Source organism: Penicillium solitum, assembly GCF_028829755.1.
Source record: "Penicillium solitum strain IBT 25940 chromosome Unknown utg000001l_segment0_segment0, whole genome shotgun sequence".
Taxonomy (NCBI): Eukaryota; Fungi; Ascomycota; class Eurotiomycetes; order Eurotiales; family Aspergillaceae; genus Penicillium; species Penicillium solitum.
In genome coordinates this window covers 1274811-1291266 of record NW_027072121.1, presented here as the reverse complement: position 1 = coordinate 1291266, position 16456 = coordinate 1274811, and the positions used below count along the sequence as shown (strand labels likewise).

Here is a 16456-nt window from a genome sequence, read left to right as displayed (position 1 = left end):
AGGATATTTCAGAGCAATGTCTTCTTTGATCCAAAGACTTGAAAGTGTGCAGACATACATACCTCTTTGTTCTCTTTCTCTTGCCTATGCTTACACAATGGCAACCTTCACTATATAAAAAGGACCAAGAAGCATAAATACCTGGAGATGTCCGTTAGATTCAATCAACTTCCACAGATTTTGACACGTGCAGCATTTCTTTTCAGAAACAAACCGGCCCTCCCTCAGGTATATTCTTTCACGGTATATAGCTCATCTTATACACCGAAAATGTCTCCAACAGGTAACAAGATTTCCACTAACTTAGGCCCAATAAACCCCCATCTCAGCCGCTCATACAAGGAAGCTAGCACCAGCCGGTGGCAACTAGATGCCCTCTTCCAGACATTCTTGGAGGACAGGCCGGCCGATTCCATTCGTGCCGTTCAAGAACGCCACCTTCTCATTTCCTGGGACCTCAAGGCCATCCATTACTTGAGGACATGCTTGAGGACATGGATTGAGGACAAGGTCCCCGGCGACGCCATTGGTGCATTCCTCGTGACAGTCTTGTACGAACAAGACTTTCATCTGGATTACTTACTGACCACGATGGTTTGGGATGGACAAACCCAGCTACACATCGCCCGTCGTCTGTTGGCATTCTACCAAATCCGAGACGAAGCAGGCACCCCGATCTGGGAGAATGTCACCATCCATCCCGAGGACACTGACCAGAATCCGCCAGCTATTACCAGGAAGGAACTTCCACCTCGCATCCCTACACCACCACCTGCTGATCCGAGATGGCCCCTCTTCATGGGTGCGCTTAGCGACCCGGAGATTGAAAACCTCATGGACATGTTAGACGACAATCAACATCTAGACGAAGATCTGCCCCCCTTGTTCGCTGGTGTGAGTGAGGAAGATTTTCCCATCATCCAGGCGTTCCGGAAATTCAACCTCCACAAGAATGATTCCTCCGAGCACCTTCCTCTGCCTGAGTCTAGGACAGATAGGATTGAAGATACATCGAAGCAGACTGACACATCACAGGATAAGCCCCTCCCTTCCCTTCCTATGCTTCCTCGGAAGCCTCTCCCAACTTTACCCACTGACAAGGCTATTTCCCGTAAAGCCCTCCTCCTCCCACCCCTTTCACGTCCCTCGAGTCCAAATCCCTCATCTGTGCGTGTGTCGACTTTCACGTTAGAGAAGAAGCTTAAAGTCCGATGGGCGGACTGTGTGTCAGGCGAACGTGCTAACATTGAACAGGGAAGTGATGAGGCTGGCCTGCGTTCGTCTGCGGCAGCTCGTCCAGAGCCTTCCGTTAACGTCAATCAACCACACGATTCAGATCTCTTAGACACTGTTTATGCTCATGTTCATTATAATGCTCCCCCGTCCCCTCCAAAGCTTAAGAAGAAACCGGGAGTCGAGGACTTGCACCAGGCTCGAGAGCGTGGTGATTGAAGGACTGGAGATGCTGAGGCGATGCATTAGGGTGAGGCTAGAGATCCGAATCTATACTCTGAAGGATCACCAATTAACACATATCTTCTCCTAGTTATGTCGGGAATCATGTCTAGATAGTATGAGAGTTGGAGTTGGACGGGGTATATATTTTGGTCAACGTATTCGAGATATTTTTAACATATGCAATGATAAAACTGGACACATTTTTGGATATATTCTTGTCTCATGAACTGGATTCTTTAAATATACAACGCTGGAAAGAACAGTTTTAGAGAAAGAAAAATATAATAAAACAATAATCTATTTGTTCAGACAGGAGAGTAGAAAGTAGTATCTTGATCTTGAAATACAGGTCCCAGAAAGTCACAATGTGATATAGTGCCATGCGTAAATAGTACAGGGGGGAGTTGTTGATGATGGAAGAAGCAGCAGGGATCCAAAGCAAAATATGCTGCTTCTTAGCTCCAGCAAGAGCCAACGCCAGGCACTGCCTGGCCTGGGTTGCTAGAGTAGTCGGAGTGGGTGGGGGTTTATTACATATTTTATCGTTTATTTCTTGTGTCTGTCGGCCTGGGCCTTCAGGTACTTGGCAATGAGTTCCTTTCTGTAAGAGAAGACGGTTAGTAATTGACAATATAGTAAGGGAAGTAATTCTGGTCGAAACATACTGCATGTGAGGAGGAGCCTTCTCGTAGTGGCTGAACTCCATGGTGTATTCACCCTTGCCTTGAGTAGCGGCGCGCAGGTTACTACTGAAGCCGAACATGCCGTTCAAACTGCAGTCAGCGTAGACAGTGAACTCGTCAACACCGGTCTCGGTGTCGTTGATAGTGGCACCGCGCTTGTTAAGCAGGCCGATAACATCACCCTGGAACTCAGTGGGAGCGGTCACGACCGTCTTCATGAGAGGCTCCAGAACAGAGGGCTGACTTTCCGCGAAGGCCTTGCGGAACGCCTGTTGGGTGGCGTTCTTGAAGGACATTTCGGAAGAATCAGTCATGTGAGTGGCACCGTCGTTGATGACCATGCGAGTGCCGAGAACCTTGTGGCCGATCAGAGGACCCTTGTCACAAGAGAGGTTGAAACCCTTCTCGCAAGCGTAGAGGAACTTCTCCGAAATGCTGCCTCCAATAACCTGCTGCTCGAACTTGTTCTCCTCGAGGACGCCGGTAGGCTCCATGAATCCCATAACACGGGCGAATTCACCAGGTCCACCGGACTGCTTCTTGAGCAGGTGGTCGAACTCAACGCGGTTGCCGATAGTCTCACGGTAGGCGACCTGGGGCTGACCAGTCTCGCAATCGACACGGTACTCACGACGCATACGCTCCACGTAGATGTCAAGGTGGAGTTCACCCATTCCGGAGATAATGGTCTGGTCGCTCTCGCTATCGTAGGATACTCGGAAGGTTGGGTCCTCTCTCTGGAAGCGGGCCATGGCCTTGGAGAAGTTGGCACCGTCCTTGCTCTGCTTGGGCTTGATAGAGAGCGAGATGACGGGCTCGGGAACGAACATGGAGGACATGCTGTAGCCGAGAGTTCCATCCGTGAAGGTGTCACCAGATGCACACTCAATACCGAACACGGCACAGATCTCACCAGCGCCAATCTCGCTGACTTCCTCCATATCGTTGGAGTGCATGCGGACAATACGGGGAACCTTGACCTTCTTGCTGTTGCGAGCGTTGAAGACGTTGGCGCCCTTGCGGAGAGTACCCTGGTAGACACGGATGTAGGTCAATTGACCGAAGTTGCTCTCTTCCAACTTGAAGGCCAGACCAACAAAGGGAAGAGAGTTATAGGGGACAAGCTTGACAGACGCTTCGTCACGCTTCTGGTCAAGGGCGAGGTTCTCAACCTCGGCAGGGTTGGGAAGGAAGTCAATAACACCGTCCAGCATGGGCTGAACTGACTTGTTAGCCAGAGCAGATCCCATGAAGACAGGGGTGAACTTCAAGCCAATAGTAGCACGACGGATGGCGGCACGGATCTGATCCTCGCTGGGAATAACCTCGTCCAAGAACATCTCCGCGATTTCATCGTCGACATCGGCAAGAGTCTCGATGAGCATAGTGCGGCGCTCCTCGGCGATGGCCTTGACCTTCTCGGGGATTTCATCCTTCTCCATGATCTCCTCACCACTCTCGCCAACGTTGTATAGAGCCTTCATGCGGATCAAATCAACGACACCCTCGAACTCGTCCTCGGCACCGATGGGAACCTGAACAGCAGCGGCGGGGATCTTGAGCTTAGTGTTGATCTGGTCAACCGCCTTGAAGGGGTTAGCACCCATACGGTCCATCTTGTTCACGAATGAGATACGGGGAACGTTGTAGCGGCGCATTTGGCGATCGACGGTGATCGTTTGGGACTGGACACCTGAGACAGCACACAGAATCATGACGGCACCGTCCAGAACGCGCAGCGCTCTCTCGACCTCGATGGTGAAATCAATGTGACCGGGGGTATCAATCAAGTTGAGGTGGTACTTCTGGTCAACACCCTCCTTATCCTTCTTAACCCAGTCACAGAAAGTGGCCGCAGACTGGATGGTAATACCCTTCTCACGTTCCAAGTCCATGGAGTCCATCTTGGCACCGACACTGTCACGCCCGCGGACCTCGTGGATAGCCTTGATACGACCGGTGTAGAAAAGAACTCGCTCGGTACAGGTGGTTTTACCGCTGTCGATATGGGCCTGTGCAGGAAGACTTCATTAGACAAGAATAAAAAGCAGGCACGAACCAATTGGGATATTACGTACCGCAATACCGATGTTACGACACATGTTAAGACGAGCGGCCTCGACCGGATCGAGACTGTCAATAATGGTGGCTTGGGATAGACTCGCCGGGTCGGCCTTAGCAGCCTCAAGACTAATAACAACATTAAAAAGAGTAAAATAAACAGATCGGTCCGACGAGTATACTTACACTGCAGAAGCAACAGCAGAGGCATTTCGGCGCTGGTCCCATTGTCCCAACTTCGACTGATAAGCCGGCGCAACAGCGGCGGACCGGAACGCGGCCGTAGAAGCGCATCGCTGGCGCAGAAGAGTCTGGGGTTGGAAACGAGCTGATCTGGTCAAACCAGACACCGCGCGGGATTGTAACCGTGCAATAGAAGGAGACCGCATGGTGATGATCCAACCACACCAGAATTGATATGATCAACGCGAAATTGAATGTTTAGTTGGCTCCCCGAAAAAAAAGTTTGGGGAAGCCAGGAACGCATCACGTGATTATTTACATCGGCCCATCAGAGCCGGGAGATTACCATTCGGTGGATGTACAACCATAAAATGAGTTATCGACATTGAAATCGGCGATATCTCGGTTGTTTGAGGGTTTGGGTATGGTGACGAGCAGTTGTTTGGAGTAAACTGCACATATATCCATAGATATTGCCCATCCAAGAAAGACAAGACTGCAGATCATGATGAGTTGAATTGAAACATGAAGACCCAATAAACTTGATTGTCACACTAATATACAAGAAAAATACACAAGCGCCGTGGTATCCAACCACTGTCTGGTTTTGAAACAAGAATGCAAAAGTATGCCGCCGATCCGAGTTCCGCGACGACAGGTCGTGTATCCAAGGAATTTAAAGACGATCCGGGTATCGAGAGCACATTTGTGTGCCTAGAGATATTGCCAATATCTCAGATTGTTCGAGTAAAGGCTGCCGCGGAAGGATAAAGCGATGCACGCTATCGGAGAAAAATGACGGAAAGCGACGACTCTATTTCCCCTGTCGTTGCTTGTGCTTGGGGTTCTTCGAGCTAAAATAACAAGAAAACAACGTATTAAAACCGAACGACCTCAAGAATAGCCTTCAATGGCACAGGGTAATTACTCACCAGATGATGTAGACACGACCTTTCCGGTGAACGGGCTGTTCAGCAGTCAGCACCAGCCAAAACACAATTTCCCAATCATTCCAACATGAATGTATCCAGTGTCTTAAAATCATACCTTGCAGCCATCACACAGTCTCTTAACAGAAGACCGAGTCTTCATTCCCCGGACTTGCTCCACCTGTCTGGCAGACCCATTCGCCACGGCAACAGCATTGCCGGTCTTTGCTTGTCCACGGAGCCTCGTCAGGCTGTTGCGAATCATGTGCGAGAAAGGCCGTAATGAGGCGGTCCGGGTGGTCACAGAGGGGAGGAATTGGCGGAGGGCCCCGGAGGAGGCACCGAAGACGGAGCGGAGGGAGAACATGGCGGCGGTTTTTGGATTTGGTCTATCTCCACGGAAGGTGATCAATTGGAGGCTGCGCCTCAAGTATCACCTTATGAAGAACAAAAGGTATCGGGGTGCGGTGCGAGGTTGATGTTTGGCTCCAAAGGTTCTCTCGTGCTGCGATCGCAAATGTTGGCCGGAGCTTCTGTATCGCCGGTCGGCCGAGGGAGCTAGCCGCTGTGATTGGTCGGGTTTGCACTACAAGTATAAGGACGGCAGGCAAAACAGAAGATAATGCGAAAGTGTGTATGTATTTATTTAGTGATTCGATAGACAAGCTGGTTTTATTTATTGAGATTATTCGGGGAGGCTAGCAGGAATATATCTGCTGCTGAAATCAAGATCTGATCTGCAGGACAGTAATTGATTTGAGGATATTTGTACCTATGCAAGTATGTAGTAAGGACCCCGAAAAGCAGACTATGTGACCTATGATACAGAGGGTCTAACAAAATGAACCAAACGCCAAACAAGAGACAAAACCAGGCCTGGACCTTAAACCGCTTAAACCACAACAAGCTATGAACAATGCATCTTCTCGTTACCCACCATCTCTTCTTTTGCGATTCTAAAACAAAATCCTTATTCCGAACGCAAGAAGGTCTTGTAAGTGGGAGAGTCAGTGTGCTCAGTAAACGGATAGCCTAGATCCCGAAGGAATGCTTCCAAGTCCTCCTTCTCAGGCGACGGGCACTGGATTCCAGCCAGAACCTTGCCCACATCACCACCATAGTTGCGGTAGTGGAACAAAGAGATATTCTGTTCAGGACGGAGGGTTGTGAGGAACTTGGCGAGTGCACCAGGACGCTCGGGGAACTCGAACATGAAGATACGCTCATCGGCGACCTCGCAGCGACCGCCGACGAGGAAGCGCACATGACGCTTGGCAAGTTCATCATCACTCAAGTCCCGGCAGCTCATGCCGCCCTTCTCCAGCTCTGCCATGATCTTGGCCAGGTCTTCGCGGCCAGTCGAGGCAGATAGAGAGATACCCATCAGCACATCGGCCGAGTCTTCGCGGGCATAGCGGTAGTTGAATGCGGTAACAGCGTGAGGCAGAACAACCTCAACGAGCTTGGCGAATGCACCGGGCTTCTCGGGGATCTTCACGCTAAGGAGTGCCTCCTTCTTCTCGCCAAGGGCAGCGCGCTCAGCAACAAACCGCAGACGATCGAAGTCCATGTTGGCACCGGAGGCAATGGCAATGAGCTCACGGTTGGGGTCAGGGCTTGGGTTCTTGGCGATGTACTTCTTGAGACCGGCAAGAGCGAGAGCGCCGGCGGGCTCGACGATGGACCGGGTATCTTCGAAAGCGTCCTTGATGGCCGCGCAGGTCTCGTCGGTGGACACCTGGATGACATCGTCGATGACCTCGCGGCTAAGACGCCAAGTTTCCTCGCCAACAGACTTGACTGCTGCACCGTCCGCAAAGAGGCCAACCTCCTTGAGGAAAATTCTGTTACCCGCATCGAGAGACTGAGCCATAGCGTTGGCATCGTAAGCCTCGACACCGATGATCTTCACCTGGGGTGCGATGCGCTTGAGGTAAACTCCAATGCCGGCAATCAGACCACCTCCACCAACAGCGCAGAAGACTGCCTCGAGCTTGTCCAAGTTTGCCTGGCGCAGAAGCTCCATACCGATGGTACCTTGGCCAGCAATGACATAAGGGTCGTCGAATGGTGGGATGTTTGTCAGACCATGCTGCTTCTCCAATCGGTGGGCCTCATCCTTGGCAGCATCAAAGTCCATTCCGTGAAGAACCACACTTCCTCCCAAGCGAGCAACATTCAGATGTTTAATGGCAGGGGTGCCGGAGGGCATGACGATGGTAGCAGGGATTCTGAGCTTGCGGGCAGAAAAGGCCACACCTTGAGCGTGGTTTCCTATATTGAGTGAGTAAAAAGCACTTCCGGTTTGTCACATCTACCAAGTATAAACTCACCAGCAGAGCAAGCAATAACGCCCTTCCAGCGCTGCTCATTGTTCAAATGAGCCATCTTGTTGTATGCGCCACGGAGCTTGAAGCTGAACACTGGAAGCAGATCCTCACGCTTGAGAAGGACTCGGCTTTTCAGCCGGGCACTCAGGTTGACAGCATGGGTAAGAGGGCTTTCTTCAATAACATCGTAAACTCGTGACGTCAAAATCAACCGGAGATACTAGAATTGCGGGGCAATGTTAGAATTTGAAGATTTGTAGATTTATGCGGGAATTGCAAAGATTGAATTACATCTGGGTAGCCGTTGGGAAGCAGGAAGGCCTCAGGGATTCCCCAATTGGGAGGCAAGCCGGGGGTTCTCTGCTCGCGTTCAGAGGGCGGCGTCGGAGCGGCGGTATACTCAGTCAACGCAAGCCCGCTCATCTTGGGGGTGACGGGCGTCGTGACACCGTTGGAAGCCTCGTCAGACATGATAAGTTCAGGTTGATTTCTGCCAAACGATGGAGACAATCAATCCCAATTCTGATGAGAAAGAACTTGACAAGTCGGCAAATTCTAAACTCTGACTCTTTTTTCTTGCAGAGGCGGGACCGGTGATCGGACAACCTTATGTCATCAACCCCAAGTGCTAGCCCTAAATAAAGCTTGATTTGGGGGATTTAGGAGTGTTGAAGGGATGAAATAAAGTAGCTGAGATCAAAGTTGAAAGTAAAATGTCAGACAAATACGAAATTGTGTATCCCTTAGACCGAATGGCTGAAGAAAACGTTGGGTAGCAGCCCTGGAGGTATAGGTACAGGTAGGACGTCCATAGTAGATAGCGGTCAACAATGAGGGGCTAATTGTACTTGTTGGTGTTTTTTTTTTATTCTATTTCATTTTAGGACAATCATAAAATAAGAGACTTATGAATAGAAGCATTTAAGAAAAATAGAAAGGCTAATGTCCTTGTAGCATGGTAAAGACAGTACTAGACGTAGTACTCTCCAGCCCTGGAGGCCCTGGAGGGGTTACATAACCCGATATGTTTGAAAACTTGGCGTCATACCACAGCTCGACCCTGTGCGCCCCAGCATCTTGAGGAGTCTATTCCAACATCGAAAACTTGCAACTCCTCGCCGGATTTGATCTTTGCCACTAAACAACCCATTTATAATCGTCAACTGAATATCCCCGACCCGAAAACTCCGCATCCCGTGGAGGCAATTGGACTCCGCACGACCACTGTCAACATACCCGACCACGATCAACTTCACGATGAACCGGGAACCCATGCCTTCGTCTTTTGACGAGGGAAACCCGTATGTATCACAAATTATCCGCGTATCCCGCAAGGGGCACCGGGCAATTCTGCAGAGAAAACGAAGGGAAGAGTCATCTGCTAACATTTGACGTCCTGCAGTCAATTTACAGAAGAGACCGGCGTCCAAAAATTCACACGACGCCTCAGGGAAGAGCCGCTCGTTCCACTTGGTACGAAATTCCCCTAGCACAAGCCTCGCCTTCTCCCTCGGGATTTCCTTCCGAACATCAAAAAAACTAATATATACTACAACAGGATGCGCCGCAACATGCTATGCCCTCTACCGCGCCTACCGGTCGATGAAATCCGGCGACTCAGTTGAAATGAACCGAATGTTCCGAGCCCGTATCTACGCACAAGCCTTCACACTAGTCGCGCTAGTCGCCGGCGGAATGTACTTCAAGACGGAGCGGCAGCAGCGTCGGGAATTCGACCAGGCCGTGGAAGTTCGGAAGAAGCAAGAAAAGCGTGACGCGTGGTTGCGTGAGCTGGAGATTCGTGATAAGGAGGATCGGGAGTGGAGGGAGCGTCACGCTTCCATTGAGGCTGCGGCTAAGGAGGCTGGGAATAAACCGGCGCCGCCCAAGGAGTCTGAAGCGGCGCGGTCATCGATTGAGCCCGCTGATGAGAAGTCTATTGGGATTATGGATGCTGTGAGGGCTCTTATTTCACGGGACTGATGGCATGCGTGCGCCCTGTAAGATAGGAGAGATTCTTTTTCTTTTTTTTTTTTGTACATATGCTTCGAAATTCTCCAATCGTGTTTGGATTTTCAACTGATGAATTATGCTGTTCTAGAATGTGTAAGCATGAGTGACAGAAGTACGATTGCCTCATTCGCTCGTCGTATCTGGGGTCGTACTGTATACGGGGAGTCCGACGATCGACATGCCGAGGTTGGAATGTCCCAATTGATCCGCACCAAACAAGCACGGCACTAGCACAACAAGGTAAACCACCTTCTTGGCAACATCCTGGAAACCGAAAAAACAAGCACGTTGATTTTGGATCAGCATCTCCGGAGTTATTTGCTTGGCCGAGGCTTTCATGTGAGATCGACAAGGCTAGCGCCGTGCGGTAACCTAACATACGATTCTTAGGGCATATTCGGAACGGGAGGGCCGTCAAGTGCACTGGGTGTGTTTTCAAGATGACAGTATTGAATTTTTGAGAGTATAGGAAGTACAAGATGAATGCGCTTTTCATCTTGAAGACTAATATAGTGAGACGCATGGAGGAAGGAGATAATCCAAAGGCGGGGAAACTGAGCTACTCGACACCAAGCCCTAATTTGGAAATCCCCAGGGTCTATCAGAATGATCCTGCGTCAAACTTTTCAGTCCCTGCTCCGAGACTCCACCCCTCATCCAGCCTAACTCTTGCTAATCTTCCCCAATGCACACTCTTTTCCGAGTTATAATGCCATGACGTGTGGAGCACAAGCTAGACGCCTTATGGGCCGTCTCTCACGGGAGTATAAAGGCCCATGGTATTCCCCTATTACCGTAGATCTAGTTTTTTTCCTCTATACCCCTGTCAAAAAGGCACTACATATACCGCCCTGTATACGTGATACCCAACAAAAAGAACCGTTCCCACATTCAAAATGTTATCCTGGATCTACCCCTTACGAATCGTGCAGGCCATCCTGTCCCTAGCCACAATCGGTCTTACTGCATATGGTTTGTTTCACGGTGCATGATGCTTATCAAAACAACGCTAACTCCATCTAGAAATCGCCTCGCTGTACGACGAATGGTCCTACTCAAATGTCGTCTACTACATGCTCTTCAACGGGTGCTGGACAACAGCCATCGCAATCCCATACTTGGGCCTCGCACCTCTCCGCTTCCCTCGCTTCTCACATGAGATCGCCATTCCTCTCATAGAGCTGCTCACCGGCGGCCTTTGGCTCAGCGGCTGGATCGCCTTGGCTGTCATGATTCCTTCGCCTGGCGCGTGCCACTATGTCAGCTGCCACGCCCTTCAGGCTTTGATTGTTGTCGGCGCTGTCCAATGGTAAGAACGGACGTCCAAGTATTAATACATGCGTACATTATCTAATACATTGTTCTGAACAGGGCTACTTTCGTTGTTACAAACACCTTCGCCGTCATAGACCTGAAGAACTCTCGTCGCAACGCGAAGAACCACCGCGACGATGCTGTCCCGGAGATGACTGGTGCTGATGCCGCCACCGCCGATGCCACTGTCTAGATGGATGTCTCCATCCCCTGAGGATACGTTTTACAAATGACACTTGCAACAATAACTTGCAAGATATGATACGCACGCGGTCGAGTTTCCTAAATGAAAGCGATACCCCACTTGGTTGATTTGATGAACACATGTCCGACCCCTGTTTATATGCCAGGATTTCTTGATAATGCCAGAAATGGTCTGGTCATGTATCGACCTAATGTTAATACCATAATCTGTTCTTACACTCTTTCTCTGATCCCATTCCCGACGTGCAACTTAACTTATAGCACCGTCAAAATCAATTGAACTAAATTAAATTTGAAATCATGAATCATAAATGTACCCTAGCATTAAAATGTATAATCAACAAAAAGCTTAATCGAACAGAAAATAACCAAGATATTCGAGAACCCAAGAGATATATAGATTATCACTCAACCGACATCCATTCCATCCTGCTGTTGTATTGATTTCATCGGCCCGCTCTGACCAGATTGGTCCATTTCTGCGTGGAATGCCAACACCTCGCCGTACCTAGAAATAGTCAGCATTAATATCCGGAGATGCGTCCGCTATATTGTATTTAGTACTCCGTACTCACATTATAGTCTTCCAGATATCGGCTGGGAGATTTGCTTCAAGGAAGGCCCAGTCGAATGTTTCCGCTGCAACTGGTTCATCGTTGGGATCGTGGTATGGTGCGAGATATGGGAATCCGAGGGCTTCTGCTGCAGATATTCGTACTTGAGGATCGAATTCAAGCATCCTGTCGATCAATACCGCCGCTGATTTTGTTAATATTTTGATTTCTTACCGAATAGTTTGATACGTACCATCTGCGCTGACATTTGGGATGAGCTGTGATATTGGCTTTCGGTCTCGTTTTGGGAGTGAGTTGATAAAATTCAATGTCTGCAGGGAAATAAGAAGAAATTAGCAAACCGATTTCCTTTCAAAAAGGTATGTTCTCAACTATTAACATTTTCACTTGTGATATTATTAATGACTTCCTCGGGGGGGTTACCGAGTAGATCGGTGATAACACAAAACTGGTTAATATGGTTCGTTCCGGGGAACAAAGGCTTGCCCAGAAGTAATTCCGCGAAGATGCACCCGGCACTCCAGATATCGGCTTTTTCATTATATTTCCGCCATGTGAGCATGATCTCCGGGGCACGATAGTATCTTGTCGAGACATAGCCTGTCATATGGGGCTCTTGGATGCGGGCCAGGCCAAAGTCGCATATTTTCAGGTCGCAGTTCTCATTAACCAGGATGTTGCTTGGTTTTAGATCTCGGTGGATGACACCGGCTGAGTGGAGATATTTTAGACCACGCTGGAATTGTTGATCGTCAGAAGATCGTGCTTGCTGGTGGGTTGGCATAGATGACACCAACCATTATTTGATACATGAAGTATTGGACGAATTGGTTTTCGACTCTTTTCGCTTTCAAAATCGTATTAAGGTCGGTTGCCATAAGTTCAGTCACAAGGTATCTAACGTTATTAGTACTTTCAATGCACGTAAAGAGAGTGTGGTCTCTTCGTACATGTCATCAGAGGGAGAAATGAAGATATCGGTCAGGTTGATGATCTGGCGGACAATTAGAGAGTTATTTCATACTAGCCATGGGTAATCTCACGTTTTCATGTCGCAACTGTCTCAGTAATTTTATTTCTCGAAACATGTGTCTTGCAATAGCGGGTGTCTTGAATGGTTCCGCGAGTTTCTTCACAGCGACAGTGCGATGAACAAGCTGATCTCTTGCAGAGCTATACGGGAAGTAATTATTAGTTTCAATGGATCATGGTCTGTCCCAAGGCAGGGGAGTAATACCAGACAACCCCAGATACTCCAAGCCCGACAGGCTTCCAATCCGTATAGCTGGTTTCATATAGTCTTAGCATACATGATATAGTGTATTACCGGTTTTAGTTGTTCTAACCGTTCAGTTGTCTCGAATATCGTACCCATTACTGATTTCTGGGAGAAGGTTGCCATTTGCTCCCCGTAGGGTGGCGTAAGTAAGGTCTTGTGCATCATCGGAGATAGTATGGAAGTAGATAAACTGCTATAATACAGAGATAAAACATATAATAAGCATATGAGCATATAATAAAAGAATGATATAAAAGGATCTAAAGAATATATAAATGCCAATATATACTCCGTACCCTCTTCGATGCCGTCAGAGCACTCGGGTAGTGACATCAGCGGCTTTGTGGATCTCCCCACATCTCCGACACAAACAGCACAGACACAGCACACAAGAGAAGAATCTTCCACGTTCCATTTGTTTTTGTGGATCTTCGTGCGTGTCTACCCCGTTTCGAATTGTCTCTCCCAAATAATAATGGTTCGACTCAGATCGGAAGGCTTTCGAGGCTTCTGCACGAACTTATCACAATGTGACATACGCTTCACCGTCATGGGAGTTATCCCGTTCCGAGGATCCTATTTCTTTGGGAATGTGATGCGCAAATAGTATCCATGTCATGGGCAGATTCGTATATTCGTTGATTCGTAACTATCAAAAGTTTTCCAATATGAGTGTTTGTAAAAGCTCCTCCGAGCTGCAGGGCCTGGGGGTCCTGAGATTAATATACAACATTGAAGTTAAACGCCCATCGCTAAACAGAACAGCCTTCCAAAATAATGGAAAGGTGAGTCCTTAGGTATACCCATTGTCGGCATTGATAAAGTGCTCAAACATGGAATCGGCAACAAAACCATTTGGCTCGTAAGGGGCGAAATCGTTCGCGATGGCTGGCAATACCGCCCAGTCGTTGTTGCATGCGTCCGGTCCGATGGGATTAACACCTGCATCATCTGCGACTGACTCGTCGGAATAGGTCCCAGTTGAAAAGGTGGGCGATGAACCGGTTGACATGCTGGAATTCGGATCCTGGTTGGGAGAACTTTGCAGGACGGTCTGAGTCATCCTGGCGAGTTGGTGGTTGATTTGGAGGTCTTGGCACTCGGCGTGTTGGAAGATGAGGTTTTTCAACCCCCACACTTCTTCTCGTAGACAGTTCAATTGTGCTAGGAGGATGTCTTTCTTTTCGGTTTCGTCGGTGAGACGACGTTCGATTTGCTTGTGTTCTCGCTTCTTTCTTTCGCGGCATTTGTTGGCAGCGACGCGGTTTCGTTCGAGGTGCCTTGCCCGCCCGGGGCTGACGGGTTGGGAAGGTGAGGTGGGTGACACGGATTTCATGGTTTTTGTATTATCACACTACCAATTGTGAAAGTATTGGAGGGGATACACGGAAGGGGGATAGAGAGAGTAATGTGGAATATAAATAGATTTGAGGAGTTTTTTTATTTTATGTTTTTCCAAGTCAATGAGCAGCGTAATTCCAAAAATATACCATGTAGAGAGGTTCGACTTGATAAATGAACCAACCTTACAATATGGACTTTCGCACAAATATATAAAAGAGTCTGGACCAAAATCAATGACGTACTGTGTCAAGGATCTAGACAGGATGTGGACTAAAAGCAAAGCCAGCCTCGAAACAACTGCAACCCGGCAGCCGTTTCCGGTTCTGCCATCCAATCGTCTATACCTTAGGTCCACATGAAACTTGTAAGATATCATCTTGGAAGTTGGAATACACTTGGAGTTGTGTGTGGAGGTGGCAATAGATTATACATATTCGTCTATATTGTCCGCCGCAGATCCATCTTAATGGCCAGGATTGAACAGGGATCAAGGATGAGTTCTGACATCATATATCTTCACAAGATCAACATGGCCGAGTTTAGCGTGATCTAGACCGTCTGGTTATGAACAATAAGAGTACAACATTATTGATAGAAAATGATTGAAGATTGAAGACTTGAGCTGCACCCGCAAAGTTTGTCAGTATCATGCTCGAATACGAGGAGTCCTCTATTAAGACGCACATTAAAACGCATATCTTGATGCGGAAAGAGCAGGATACCCTCGGAGGCTTCTCCTCCAACCGTACCACTTTGCTCGAGAAACTTGGCATTCCTCCCGTTCTAGTAAACCGAGCCTTGGATACCATAAACTGGGAAGCTCCCTCTGAGAAATGCCTTGTCAATCCGATAGTTTGAGAGATATTCACCAGCAAGATCATACCATCTAACCAAGCGCAATACATGGTCTTTCATTATTATGTTCCTGCATACATATGTACAGCATATGTAGGCTTCTGGTAATCTCCCGCCAATAGAAAGACTCCACAACTCGGATGAGAGCAGTGCAACCAATCGTATGAAGGCCAACCCTGCGGTCCGATATCAACGATTCTTCAACAGCATGCACATTTAACTTTGCATTACACGCCACATGTCTTGAAACAGGAATTGATTTAATACACGGAGAATATATTTACATAATAGCCTATCAATGGAGGTCAACCAGCGATCTGTTCATCGATATAGCGTCTCATCGTCTCGAATTCTGATTTGCCTGTCTTTGAGCTTATTAGCAATCCATATTATCAGAACAAAACACTGGATCTTCATACCGAAAGCAAGTATCTTATGTGTTGCTGCAGCAAGAAAAAGTCAGTCAAGTATTCTCGAATATCAACATTCTCATAGAACCGAGAACACCAAACATCAACCTACCACATCCGATACTTCACGATGGCGCTCAAACTCATCGCGTGCATATTTGTGCAGCTCAGTCCGTGTTGACGAGGGAGGGACCTCTGAGAATGCCTGTTAGTCTCATACATGGCCCGGTGGTTGGGATGGTAAGCGTACTTATTAATGCTCGCACGATTTCCCGCCATAATGACAACACACGCTGTCTCTGAATGAACTGTACGGTTCAATTAGTAATATAGTTCAAATCATGCCTGAGAAGTGCTTACATGGTCTAGACTGATGGAAGGCTTCTTCAGTTTGGAGGGCTGGCTGCGCGAGATCGCGGCGAGGAAACGGGGAGATGGACGCATTGAATCAGATTAAATTATGGCGTTAAGTACGAAACAAAAGATCGCACGCGTCAGCAAGTTTCCCTTTTGCTGATAGAGATGCCGATTAGCTGTTGTAGGAGAAGGGATATAAAGGGCGGTGAGACCGTGGATATTTCTGCCGGCAGCATTATGCTTAACACGGTCATGTGATCTGTACTATATGCGACGAGCCGGGGTGTCAAGTTGTCAACAGAAGTTACAGAACACTGTTTGGCTTCCTATGAAAATTTACCGTGATATTGGGAAGTAACTAGGATCTATGGAGCCTGCAAAACCAACTATTACTTTGCATAATATTCAAGAGTAGGCATGGAGAGTGTAGAAGAGGAAAATGTTCATATAAATGCGTGGTG

The 16456-nt window shown here is 48.2% G+C and overlaps 10 protein-coding genes across 10 annotated transcripts; 4 read left to right on the top strand and 6 right to left on the bottom strand.

Annotated features, from left to right (window-relative positions):
- Positions 1 to 270: 270 nt before the first annotated feature.
- On the top strand, positions 271 to 1452 carry N7455_000519 (uncharacterized protein; the record flags this gene model as incomplete). The annotated part of the gene is made up of 1 exon (XM_040952312.2): positions 271 to 1452. The coding sequence occupies one exon, from the start codon at positions 271 to 273 to the stop codon at positions 1450 to 1452; it is 1182 nt and encodes a 393-aa protein (XP_040817371.2).
- A 234-nt stretch (positions 1453 to 1686) lies between these two features.
- On the bottom strand, positions 1687 to 4633 carry N7455_000518 (elongation factor G). Its single transcript, XM_040952182.2, has 4 exons — positions 4389 to 4633; positions 4220 to 4331; positions 2124 to 4153; positions 1687 to 2059 (listed from the first exon to the last, which is right to left on the bottom strand). The coding sequence occupies exons 1-4, from the start codon at positions 4589 to 4591 to the stop codon at positions 2005 to 2007; spliced, it is 2400 nt and encodes a 799-aa protein (XP_040817483.2). The 5' UTR covers positions 4592 to 4633; the 3' UTR covers positions 1687 to 2004.
- A 566-nt stretch (positions 4634 to 5199) lies between these two features.
- On the bottom strand, positions 5200 to 5681 carry N7455_000517 (50S ribosomal protein L36; the record flags this gene model as incomplete). The annotated part of the gene is made up of 3 exons (XM_040952425.2): positions 5200 to 5239; positions 5318 to 5352; positions 5433 to 5681. 3 exons carry the CDS (start codon positions 5679 to 5681, stop codon positions 5200 to 5202), a joined length of 324 nt encoding a protein of 107 aa, XP_040817296.2.
- A 603-nt stretch (positions 5682 to 6284) lies between these two features.
- N7455_000516 (threonine dehydratase, biosynthetic) lies at positions 6285 to 8115 on the bottom strand (the record flags this gene model as incomplete). Its single annotated transcript, XM_040952228.2, has 3 exons — positions 6285 to 7588; positions 7648 to 7864; positions 7936 to 8115. The coding sequence occupies 3 exons, from the start codon at positions 8113 to 8115 to the stop codon at positions 6285 to 6287; spliced, it is 1701 nt and encodes a 566-aa protein (XP_040817395.1).
- Positions 8116 to 8901: 786 nt separating this feature from the next.
- Positions 8902 to 9627, top strand: rcf1 (respiratory supercomplex assembly factor RCF1; the record flags this gene model as incomplete). The annotated part of the gene is made up of 3 exons (XM_040952059.1): positions 8902 to 8945; positions 9047 to 9117; positions 9203 to 9627. 3 exons carry the CDS (start codon positions 8902 to 8904, stop codon positions 9625 to 9627), a joined length of 540 nt encoding a protein of 179 aa, XP_040817429.1.
- A 926-nt stretch (positions 9628 to 10553) lies between these two features.
- Positions 10554 to 11164, top strand: N7455_000514 (MARVEL domain-containing protein; the record flags this gene model as incomplete). The annotated part of the gene is made up of 3 exons (XM_040952379.2): positions 10554 to 10629; positions 10681 to 10966; positions 11029 to 11164. The coding sequence occupies 3 exons, from the start codon at positions 10554 to 10556 to the stop codon at positions 11162 to 11164; spliced, it is 498 nt and encodes a 165-aa protein (XP_040817372.2).
- A 419-nt stretch (positions 11165 to 11583) lies between these two features.
- N7455_000513 (uncharacterized protein) lies at positions 11584 to 13194 on the bottom strand (the record flags this gene model as incomplete). Its single annotated transcript, XM_065603819.1, has 9 exons — positions 11584 to 11683; positions 11751 to 11934; positions 11983 to 12061; positions 12130 to 12486; positions 12548 to 12647; positions 12701 to 12744; positions 12794 to 12923; positions 12988 to 13035; positions 13097 to 13194. 9 exons carry the CDS (start codon positions 13192 to 13194, stop codon positions 11584 to 11586), a joined length of 1140 nt encoding a protein of 379 aa, XP_065462310.1.
- A 628-nt stretch (positions 13195 to 13822) lies between these two features.
- On the bottom strand, positions 13823 to 14365 carry N7455_000512 (bZIP transcription factor; the record flags this gene model as incomplete). The annotated part of the gene is made up of 1 exon (XM_065603818.1): positions 13823 to 14365. The coding sequence occupies one exon, from the start codon at positions 14363 to 14365 to the stop codon at positions 13823 to 13825; it is 543 nt and encodes a 180-aa protein (XP_065462309.1).
- Positions 14366 to 15021: 656 nt separating this feature from the next.
- On the top strand, positions 15022 to 15231 carry N7455_000511 (uncharacterized protein; the record flags this gene model as incomplete). Its single annotated transcript, XM_065603817.1, has 1 exon — positions 15022 to 15231. One exon carries the CDS (start codon positions 15022 to 15024, stop codon positions 15229 to 15231), a length of 210 nt encoding a protein of 69 aa, XP_065462308.1.
- Positions 15232 to 15533: 302 nt separating this feature from the next.
- Positions 15534 to 16082, bottom strand: N7455_000510 (LYR motif-containing protein 2; the record flags this gene model as incomplete). Its single annotated transcript, XM_040952272.2, has 5 exons — positions 15534 to 15593; positions 15648 to 15671; positions 15751 to 15833; positions 15889 to 15946; positions 15999 to 16082. The coding sequence occupies 5 exons, from the start codon at positions 16080 to 16082 to the stop codon at positions 15534 to 15536; spliced, it is 309 nt and encodes a 102-aa protein (XP_040817237.2).
- Between the last annotated feature and the right edge of the window lie 374 nt (positions 16083 to 16456).

What these genes read in the sequence shown, in the direction of transcription:
- N7455_000518 (XM_040952182.2), bottom strand. Translation starts at nt 4,591, where the DNA reads ATGCGGTCTCCTTCTATTGCACGGTTACAATCCCGCGCGGTGTCTGGT. An exon ending in TCTGCTGTTGCTTCTGCAGT is followed by an intron (nt 4,332 to 4,388) that starts GTAAGTATACTC and finishes TGTTGTTATTAG; the next exon opens with TCTTGAGGCTGCTAAGGCCG. An exon ending in AAGGCTCCTCCTCACATGCA is followed by an intron (nt 2,060 to 2,123) that starts GTATGTTTCGAC and finishes CTTCTCTTACAG; the next exon opens with AAAGGAACTCATTGCCAAGT.